Source organism: Gastrolobium bilobum, unplaced genomic scaffold (genome assembly GCF_033153095.1).
Source record: "Gastrolobium bilobum isolate Gb01-03AN ecotype WA unplaced genomic scaffold, APGP_CSIRO_Gbil_v1 utg24955, whole genome shotgun sequence".
Classification (NCBI taxonomy): Eukaryota; Viridiplantae; Streptophyta; class Magnoliopsida; order Fabales; family Fabaceae; genus Gastrolobium; species Gastrolobium bilobum.
Genome location: NW_026897695.1, coordinates 91406 through 103187, shown reverse-complemented (window position 1 = coordinate 103187; position 11782 = coordinate 91406). Strand labels below are relative to the sequence as shown.

Genomic DNA, 11782 nt, shown 5'->3' with positions numbered 1-11782 from the left:
TTTATGTTCCCAAACTCTCCACTAGTCTTCTTTCTATCCATAAAATTACCAAATATTTGAATTGCACTGTAACTTTCTTCCCTGCTCACTGTGTTTTTCAGGATCTCGCCACGTGGAAGAAGATTGGGGGTGCTAAGGAGCAAGGTGGGCTGTATTATCTGGTGCCAGAATCTTTTGCAAAGTATGCTAAGGGTCACACCTTATTGACTCAGTCTCAGTCTACTGCTGACTTTGATTTGGCTCTATCATAAACGCTTTGGGCATCCTCCATTTCGTTTGCTTAAGTCTTTATTCCCACCATTATTTTTGTCTAAGTATGTTGAGTGTTTTCGTTGTGATGTTTGTGAGTTTGCTAAACACCATCGTGTCTCTTTTCCTTCTAGTACGATTAAAAGTGTTGAGCCTTTTGATCTTATTCATTCTGATGTTTGGGGTCCTTCTAAAGTTCCTCATGCTTCTGGTAATAAATGCTTTGTTTCTTTCATTGATGATTGCACTCGTATAACTTGGGTTTATTTAATGCATGAAAAATCTGAGGTACCACAGTTATTCTTTTGATTAAATAAAATGATTGAGACCCAATTTGGTAAAAGAATTAAAAGACTAAGGTCCGATAAGACAATGGTATCGAATATGTCAATCAGCATCTTTCCAAATTCATCCAAGATCAGGGCATGATTCATGAACTTACTTGTGTGGACACTCCTCAACAAAATGGAGTTGCTGAGAGGAAGAATCGTCATCTTCTTGAAGTTGCTCGTGCCTTACTTTTTCAGAATCATGTACCCAAGTGTTACTGGGAAGATGTCATTCTTACTGCAGCTTTCTTAATCAACCGCTTGCCCTTTCGGATCCTTGACAATGTAAGTCCTATTTACTCAATAACTTCATTCTTTTCCTCTGTTCCCTTTATGCAGAGTCTTCAGCCACGAGTGTTTGGGTGTGTTGTCTTTGTGCACGTTCATAAATATCTTTGCAGTAAGTTGGATCCTAGGGCTCTCAAATGTATCTTCCTTGGTTATGCCCATGATAAAAAAGGCTACACGTGTTATCATCCTACTAGTTGAAATTTTTTTTCTCAATGGATGTCACATTTTATGAATCTGAGTCTTTTTTCCCAAGTTCTCATCTTCAGGGGGAGCAATTCTTCAGTAGATTCATCACATTCTATCTTTGAGTCTGAATCTTCCACGTCTTCTCCTACACCTCTTCCCCTTGTTTCTTATTCTACTCATTTGATACACCAAAAATACGGAGGATTGTGACACCTGAGTTGAAATATCACAGGAGAAAGCAGCCCACATTGCTTCACCAGCAACCTCAATCGTCTGAATCACTGGTATGTCTTGAATCTCTTGTTTTTTATCCTAATATTATTACTTTTCCTATTTCTGAACCTAATATTGTTGCCTCTAATGATTTACCTGTTGCTTTTGATAGCTTACCCAGTACCTCTGATGACTTACCTATTGGCTATTGCCCTAAAAAAAAGGAAAAGATCTTATACCCAATACCTTATCTCTCATTTTATCTTTTCTACTAACCTAACGATAGCAGATAGTGTAAATTACACTATATACTATCTAACGGTAGAATATAGTGTAAATTACAAAAGTCGCTTTCTTTCTTTCTCTCTCTAGTACAAAGACAGTCGATGTGGCACATTTTTATTGGTTGGTCGCACCTACACGGATTGTATTCTACATTTTTCTGTGGGTGGGGTGGGAATATGGTTAACTCGGCGAGGAATTTGGTGGCTATAGTTTATGCTGCATCAATACCGACACTAGATATGGGACACGACACAACACGATACTCTGATAATTAATTCTAAAAAATATTAGATTTTAACATGTTAGTACACATTTTGATATTAGATAATATTTTTAATTTATGTAGTGTAAATTATATTTAATATTCAATAATTTAACAAAAAGATGAAGCTAAACTTATTATACCCATCAATTTTATTAAAGAACATAAGATATTACAAATATTTATATTAAACTCAATAAAATAGTAATCGTAATCCAACGAATTTAATAGTTGGAACTAAAAACACAACACAACCTTATTTTTGAACCTTTCTTAAATCTCTACAATGCGTGTTAGAATATCAAACACGATATGTCAGATTTTTTGAAAGGACAATACATCATAGGCTATAATCGCTGGTGTAGATATCAAATTTAAATGACTAAAGTTGTTATACCATGTAGCGACTTTGGCCTTATCGGTAGGATTGGCAAAAACGAGCCAACCCTAAAAAATGAGCCTGGTTGGGTTGGCAAAAATGAGCTGCCAACCTGTCCCGAGCCAGTTCGGAAAAAAATGAGCCAACCCGCAGGTCAGATGGGCCAGCTCGCGGGTTGAGTTTTTTTTTTATAAAAAAATAAAAAATATAATATACAAAAATGGACAAAATTCACACATACTGTCATTGTCTTTCTTCCTTCTCTAAACTTAAGTTCCTAATCTTCTCATATTCCTGCCAACTCGCGAACTATTTTTTCAAGCTAATCCACAAGCTATATTTTTTAGCCAACTCACGAGTCAACCCTAACCCGACTCAAGTCGGGTTAGGTTGAATTTTTTGGCTCGTTTTTTTTTTCCAGCCAATCCTATTCCGACTTATTTTTTTCGAATTGTACGCGAGTTCGAAGATATCTTTAGAAAAGGTTTTAGCACAAGTGTATCCTATATGTACTCTAGTTTATTCGAAGTATCTCAATCGTGTAACGCCGTCGACTTATTGGGAAAAGGAGGAAAATCACTTTTCTCTCTTGTTTCGGAGAATTAAGTGGCTCACGAGTTGAGTAAAGTCGAACAGAATTGATCCATTGTACCAACCCCACTTATCAGCTGCTAAAAAGCAGCTAAAGGTTCCACAAAAGTTGCTACAGTATGTACAAAGCGACTTTATTGACGTGACACTTTGAATTAAAGAATTGGATATGTGATATTTGGATGATTTTTATTACAAAATGTGACAGAAAAGTCAATGTCGCATGGATTGCATCTGAACAAATCACATGATTCAGTGACCCACCATTAGATTCCAGCGAAGTACATCATCTATAACGACAAACACAAAATTACGTACATCAAAGACCCAATACTGTTTTAATATAAAAAAAAAAGAAAAAGACCCCATGCTGTTTTAAGCATTCCAAGAAGTAAAATATGTCACAATCGTAACCAGAAAATGTTGCACGCCTAAAGCGCTCCTATTCATACTTGTCCTGATCACAATTTGGATGAACCACTAGATAGAGCAACACCAACTAATTCTCTTCTCAAAATTTTACCAGCTGGAGACTTTGGGATAGAGTTAATAAACGAAACACGTCGAATCTTCTTGTACGGTGCAACCTGCAACCATAAGCATACTTAAAGCAACAAGGCAAGAGACAAAGTCAATTGTATAAATGATGGTTCGGAGGAGGTTTTATAAGCATTTATTAAGGTCGATCAAAAACAGAAATTTGAGATCATTTAAGGGTGAAAAAATGCTCATGGTTCTTCCCCTATACATTATATGTTAAAAGCATCCACAGAAGAGTTGTTAGTCTAATGATATTTTAAACTCTACGATTTAACCTGCCCAGAGGATAGTGAATTCTATTTATAAGAATTGCAACTCAAATCTGAAATCAGATTAGTCAGGCTCTTTAGGGCTTTGGTTGGTATGTTAAAAAAAGAAGAAGCATAGTTCAAATAATAAAATTGATTCCATCCTTGCTGTAGAATCCAAGAATACGAGCGAATAATAAGTTGAGTTGAGCAATGGCAAGACAGAATAGATGATTCATTCACCAAAAATAAACATTTTAGAATACAAGGTTTCGGAAGCATACCTGCTTTGCTACAAACTCCATGACCTGAGCTGCAGTGATGTTGCTTCCAGGCTTTCGTACTACAAAGGCCATTGGAATCTGTCCTGCATCTTCATCAGGATACCTGTCAAAAAAGATTAGCAGACTTAGTGAACTTTTTTATATGATGATGTCTTGCATGTTAAACCAAGCGAATTACAGCAACATATTTTTCTTTTGGACCAACAAGATACAATAACTAACAGTTTAAAAGCAAGAAAACTTTGGTTATTGAAAACAACTTCAGATTTGCTTTCAAACACACACAGAGGATTAAAGCATTGAATACATACGGAATTACTGCAGCATCAGCAATCTCAGGATTGGTGTGAAGTATATGTTCCAATTCAGCTGGGGGAACCTGGATGTTGTTTGAAAAACAATGAGAAAAATGTAAAAGTAGCAAAATGGTATCCACAAAAACACATTACCTGATAAGCTTTGTATTTGATCAATTCCTTGAGTCTATCTACAATGAAGAGGAAACCATCAGAGTCAAAATAACAAAGATCGCCAGTCTTCAACCATCCCTCTGAATCCAATGTTTCAACAGTCGCCTTGTCATCTCCTACATAACCTGCACTGGCACCGTAACCATCACACACCATTTATGAAACATATGTAATACATAAGAGAGATAATTAGATATCTCTAGCAATATGAACTGCGTTTGGTCAAAAAATTCATCAAGTAAAGTCTTTTTTGAGTCTTAATAAAAAATATGGTCTTCATTTTCGTCCCTTACAAAAAAAAATCAACTTTTGATCACTCTACAATTCCAGTTCTTTGAAAATGTGGTCAATTAGAAATTCAATGAAGATCCATTTTAGTCCCTAAAAAAGAACTAATATGAATATTTTTTTTTGTAAGGGACCAAAGTGAGGACTGTGTTTTTTGTTAGAGACCCAAAATGGACTTTACCCAAAATTCATCCATCTAGTATGACTTAAACGAAAATTGATGTCATTTATTAGGAATCATGATGATATCAGAATTGTTAGAGAATAATATAAATCATTAAAAAAACTATTATCCAACATTTAAAGTTTTGGGTTGAAATAGTTTTTTATATGGTATCAGAGCTTCACTGACCACAAGATGACGAGTTCGATCCTCACCATTCCAATTTGTGAAATTAAATAAGCATAAGGTAAACAAAAAAAAAATGCTTCAAGCCTAAAGTGCTCTTGTACGAGGGGTTGTGTTAGAAAATAATTATTATTAAAAATGGCATCACCCAACACCTTAAAATTTTAGATTGAAATGGTTTTTTTACAAAAATCTTGGGTGTTTTTATTAGAGCTGTCAAAAAGGGCTCAAGCCCTAGGGCCAGCCCTATAAAATTTTAGCCCTCTATGTAATGGGGCCATTTTAAGCCCATCCTTTTAAAGCCTCTCATTATAGGGTTAGGTTGGGGCTGGCCCGCGGGCTACAATATTCAACCCAATTTACAACGAAAAATTTCATCAAAAGTTTTGACGGAAAAAAGAATTCCTTCAAAAATTTTGACGGAATATTTTCCGTCCAAAATCTTCGATGAAAATGTGACCCAATGAAAATTACAACGGAAATATTTTTTTTCAAAATTTTTGAGGGAAATGTATCTGTGAAACTTTCGACGGAATTTAGATTTCGTAAAGATTTTTGACAAAATATTTTTTTTCGTTGAAATTTTTTACAGAAATATTTTCGTCAAAGTTTTTTACAGAAATAATTTTCGTGGGAAATTTTTAACAAAAATGTGTTTCGTTTAAAATTTTGAAAGAAATATCTTTTATCGAAAAAAAATTCAAAAATATTTTTCGTCAAATTTTTTTGACGGAAATGTGTTTCGTCAAAAATTTTGACAAAAACTTTTTTCATCAAAAATTTCGACGTAAATTTTTGTGTCAAAAATCTTGACAGAAATTTTTTCGTCAATAATTTCGACTGAAATTTTTTTCGTCAAAAATTTCAACAAAAACTTTTTTCGTCAAAAATTTCAACAAAAACTTTTTCCGTCAACGTCAAAATTTCAACAAAAACTTTTTTCGTCAAAAATTTCGACGGAAATTTTTTCGTCAAAAATATTTACGGAATTTAGATTCTGTAAAGAATTTTGACGAATTTTTTTTTTCGTCAATTTTTTTACAGAAACGTTTTCTGTCAAAACATTTTACGAAAAATTTCTATGCAATAATTTTTTTAAAAAGTGACAATTTTCTAAAAAATATTTATTTTTATTTTTTCTAATAATTTCTATGCACCATTTTATTATAAATATTTTTTTAAAAAATACATATTATTTTTTTAGAAGGCCCGCGGGCTGGCCCTAACCCATAGGGCTTTGGCCCGTGTGGATCTATATCATTGTGGGCTTTTTGGCCCTGCGAGCTTTTTGGCCCTAACCCACTTGGGTTAAGGCTAAATGGGCCAGGTTGGCCCGTTTTGACAGCTCTAGTTTTTATGCACTTCTTAAGTGCCTAAAGAAGCCTTCCAGCACACCTCTCAATTTTTATTTCGAATTTTTAAATAGACTAGTGTTGCTAAGGTGTTAGCACATTTTCAAAAAATAAAGGATATAACTAATCACCTTTCATGATTGTTGGACCTCTCAACCATAGCTCTCCTTTGTGGCCAGTTGATAACGCCTCTCCAGTAACAGGGTCCACTATCTTGGCCTCCATATTTTCTGCTAGTCGACCCACAGAACCATGGCGCTTAGCCTCATCAGGCCCTACCATTCTCGCTGCTCCTCCTCCACTTTCTGTCAGACCATAGCCCTAGTGGAAAAAATAATAATAATGAATCAAACAAAACCACAAAAGAAGAAGAAGGATAAAGCAAGTTAGACCAAGTTCTTGAGTGCAAGACCACAAATATTGATATTATTATGTGTTATCTAACTTGATAATAGAATTTTAACCATTAATAAACAAACCCACAATAATAATTTTGTAACTTCCTATTCTAATGTTAGTATACTCCCCAGCCTTGTATTTTTGGCAAACAAAGAAACTGCTTTTTGTAAAAAAAAAAAGAAAAAAAAAAGAGATGTTATATTTATTATCTTTTTTTTCTTATTACCTCTTACTATTAAGTCTTAACCATTGATTTCCGTCTAACAGTTGTAATTTATTGGATCACACTTATTAATTAATTATTAATTTTTAATAAATTATAATCGTTAGATTGATGGAAATCAACGGTTAAAATTTGATAGAAAGAAGTAGTAAAAAAAAAAATAAGTATAACCTCCCCTCAAACAAAATGTTTTTTATTTTATTTCAACTAAGCCAAAAAAAGACAAAATATTTTTGTTTCCCAAAAATTTATTTTCACCAAATACATTTTTGGGAAAGGGTGAAGAATTTTAAATGTGATTAAGTCCCAACTCGGGGCCAGTAGTGGTGAGGGACGTGGATAATTGTGTTAGGTGGTATGTGTTCTAGTCCTTCCTCATGTATCCCAAAAAAAAATCTCAACTTGGGATTAGTCTCGCAGTCGGTTCAAAAAGTTGAAACTTGTGAAAATACAAAATACGACTCGCCTTAAAGAGATAATTAGAGTCAATATACCTACAAATTGCTTCAATATTATTATTATCCCAATCTCAATTTTATTTTCTTTCACTTTTCATTTTAAAATTCTTATATATAAATATAATTTTTAATTTTAACACTCAAATAACTATGTAATTAAGAGTGATATTAAATATTCATTCAAAATATAAAATAATTTTAACTTAAAATAAGGTATTAGCAATATGGAATAAGCAAATAGAATTTAGAACATAAATTATTCGGGTTCATTAACTTTAAAATTAGTCAAAAACCAAGATTAGCCGTGATAACACCAAACTTTAAACAATCCAATAACACATGACAACATAAAAATGGGAACTGTGACCAATGTGTCACATTTTTAATATTTATATATCAAATTGCAACGCGAACAATAAATTTATCAGAATGTCACACGTTGAAGTTCGTTACGACTAGTAGCGAATTTGATAACCAATGATTTCTTGACACATGACACACTTTTGCAGGAAAAGTTGACTGTCACGTGTCCAAGTTCGCTATGACTGGTAGCGAACTTGGTCAATGATTTCGTGACACGTGACACATTTTCGAAGAAAAAAGCTGACTGGACTAAGTTCGCTATCAGGGGTAGCGAATTCGGTGCGCTATATGGCACAACAATCTTGTTGCCCGATCAGAATTAATGTACCAATCACAATAAAAAAAAAAGAAAACGAAGGAAAAAGAGCTATTTAATTAATGTACCAATCACAATTAAATTTAATTGGTACATTAATTGTTTGTGATACCATTGTTACAAATTCGAACGATGTTTCTGAAAGATAAAATATGTCAAATGAGATGTCATTGCGTAGAACTTGAAAAATTATGTGAAATAAAATAAAAAATCATCTGATTTGAATATCCGAATCAAAAGTTATAGCCTTCCAAAGTGATAGGTACATTAATTGTGATTGGTAATTAGTACATTAATTGTGATTGGTATATTAATTAATAGCCCTTTTTCCTTCGTTTTTTTATTGTGATTGGTACATTAATTCCGATTGCGCAATGAGATTGTGCCATATAGCGCACTAAGTTCGTTATCCCCGATAGCGAACTTCGTCCAAACAACTTTTCCTGTGAAAGTGTGCCACGTGGCACGAAATCATTGGCTATCAAGTTCGCTACTGGTCGTAGCAAACTTGGACATGTGGCAATTAGCTTTTCCTGCGAAAGTTTATCACATGTCATGACATCATTGACTATCAAATTTACTACCAGTCATAACGAACTTCAACGCATGGCAGTCTAATAAAAAAAAATGTTCGCATGCAGATTGGTAAAAAATTGTCAGAAAAGGTAACAATTTGGTCATTGTTCCATCGAAAAGACAAATAATAATAAAAATAAGGAAAAACGTTTATCAGTACGTCATTTTGATATATATATATATATATATATATATATATATATATATATATATATATATATATAGGGATAGGATCAACTTACACCGGTGTAAGAATAATAAATCTTACACCAAATCTTAACCGTTGATTTCCGTGCATCTAACGGTTGAGATTTATTGGGAATTAAAAATTAATTAACGAGTGAGACCTAATAAATCTTAACCGTTAGATGCAAAAAATCAATGGTTAAGATTTGGTGTAAGAGTTATTATTCTTACACCGGTGTAAGATGATCCTGCCCCATATATATATATATATATATATATATATATAGGGTTTTATAAGAGTTATGTTGTAGGAAAAGTGATTGTGTAATGTTATAGAGATTCGTTTTGCGTGCCGTAGTTTTTTTTTTGTTTCAAAAAGTGTGGCCCCCACAAAATGTTGTGTGTGTAGGAAACTTTGTTGTGTCATGTTAAATGATAAATGCAAACCCCATATATATATATATGGGACATGATATTCTTACTCAGGTGTAAGAGTTAAAAGTCTTACACTCAATCTTGACTATTTATCCACTTGTATCCAATGACTCACATTACTAAAAAATTTGAACCCTTAGATATAAGTGGGGTCAGCGGACAAGATTGAGAGTGTAACTTACACTGGTGTAAAATGATCCTAATCCTATATATATATATATATTTTCATGACATTTTATAATTTTATTTTATGAAATTAAGAAGAGAGAGAATTAAAGGAGAAAATATAAAAATCACCAATTATATATAAAATAAGGGAAAAGATATTGTAACAACTAAGTTGTGTTACTACCATGTTACTACCAATCAATCTCACCGTTAGATCGATTATGTTTATATTTATTTCTATCTTTGTATGGTTACGATTCCTTATACTTAAAGTGAAAGCATTAAATATAAGAAATCATAACCATACAAAGGTGAAAATAAATATAAAGTATTAAATTTGAAAAATCATTACCATACAAAGATGAAAATAAATATAATCGTTCAATCAACATAATCAATGTAACGGTGAGATTGATTAGTAGTAACACAACTTAGTTGTTACAATATCATTCCCCGTAAAATAATACCCTTTCTTTTAAAATTACAAAATAAAATAAAAATTAAAAATAATAATAATAATAATAATTTTAGAACATAAATTATGTTGCGCCCATTAACTTTGAAAATGGTCAAAAACCAAGGTTACCCGTGATAACAGCAAACATTAAACAACACAATAAGTTATGTTATGACCAACATCAAAAGGAGCAATAATTAATAATAATAACTTTGTCACCTGCACAATTTCAACGTTAGGGAATTTGGCATTGAAGTTCTCCGCCACCTCCTTACCGAGCGGCGCGCCACCGCTCCCCAACAACCGGAGCGAGCTAAGGTCATACTTGTTCACTAACTCAGACTTAGCGAGCGCCACCACGAGTGGCGGCGACACCGGCATGTAGCTGATCCTGTACCTCTCGACGGCCTTCAACATCACTTCAAAATCGAACCTCTGCATCAACACCAAGGTCTCCCCCATGGCTATGGCCCTAAACAGCATGAAGAACCCAAACACGTGGAAAAGGGGGAGCGTGAACAGCGACACCGATTGCGGTTCATCTGTCTCCACCAAGTGCTTCAGGTGGAAAAATCCTCCAATCAGCGCGATGAAGTTCCCGTGAGTGAGCAACACGCCCTTCACTCGCCCGGTGGTGCCGGAAGAGAAGAGAATCGCCGCCGAGTCAGACTGACTCACTTCAACTCGGCGAGGCTGCGATTCACCATCGAGCATGGAAAGGAACTGGGGCGAGTCGAGGAGGATGGTCCCGAATTGGAGGGAGGGAATGTTGGGCGCGGTGGATGACGTGGCGAAGGCGATAGCGGGTTTGGTGAGTCGAACCTGGTGAGTCAACTCGGTGGGAGAACTGAGCGGGTTAGCGGGTGAGATTGTGACGCCAAGGGAGAGTAGGGAAAAGTAGAGTACGGGCACGTGTAGGGAAGTAGGGGTGAGGATGAATGCCACGTGGCCCTTGGAGAGAGGGGTAAGGGATTGTAGGGAGGAGGCGAGGGATTTGACTTGGCGGATGAATAGGGAGTAGGAGAGGTGGCGGTCGGTGGCGGAGTCAATGAGAACGGTGGTGGTGGCGGCGGCGGTGGGGATGAGAGAGAGGACGTAGTCGGTTAGGGAGAGCGGTTGAGAGGGTGGAGGGAGTGGGACGTTTGGACGGAGGCTGTGGAAGGTTCTGGAATGAGAGCAGAAACCGCTGTTTGGATCGATGCTAGTGTTAGGGTGAGACTGTGTTTGAGTTTGGTTGGCCATTATCGGAGTTTGGTTTGGAATAGTGTGATATTCAATTACTGGCTATTGCCTACTCAACCAGACAGACACTGTCTTTTCAAGCATAATAATACACACATTATTTGACGCCACATTATACACTAGTGATTATAGTATCCGCACTCAGAGATTGGATTGAATTACTATCCATATAAAGACACGACTTTATATGAAAAATATTATTTTCTTATTTTATAAGATTGTGATTGTTTATTTTTTTTTTTTGAAAAAATGTGTATATTTGTAAAGGACATAAATTTAGGTCTTTTTAGAAGAGATAGACACAAAAATATGTGGATCAGTCTCATCTCTTTGTGCCTATCTTTCTTAAAAAGATTTAAGTTTGTATTTTTTAAAATGACACATATTTTTCTCTTATTTTTTTTAAGTTTTGTAAATTAATTTAATTTAAACACTTTTTTTTTATTAAATATATTAGTAACCTTGATGGTTCTGATCATATAAGATGGAATATTCCTGGGCACCGGGAAATCTCGGTTAAGGGTATTTACAAGCTGTTAGCTGGGCAAGCTGTTGGGATTTCAATGAACTCATAAATTTGGAGTTCCATTTGGGAATGGAAGGGACCACATAAAATATAATTATTTATGTGGAAAGTAGCTCA

At 34.7% G+C, this 11782-nt stretch overlaps 1 protein-coding gene across 1 annotated transcript; it reads right to left on the bottom strand.

The window, feature by feature from the left end:
* Positions 1-2940: 2940 nt before the first annotated feature.
* On the bottom strand, positions 2941-11265 carry LOC133309374 (4-coumarate--CoA ligase-like 9). The gene is made up of 6 exons (XM_061510137.1): positions 10117-11265; positions 6448-6637; positions 4307-4452; positions 4169-4236; positions 3858-3960; positions 2941-3372 (listed from the first exon to the last, which is right to left on the bottom strand). Exons 1-6 carry the CDS (start codon positions 11137-11139, stop codon positions 3247-3249), a joined length of 1656 nt encoding a protein of 551 aa, XP_061366121.1. The 5' UTR covers positions 11140-11265; the 3' UTR covers positions 2941-3246.
* Between the last annotated feature and the right edge of the window lie 517 nt (positions 11266-11782).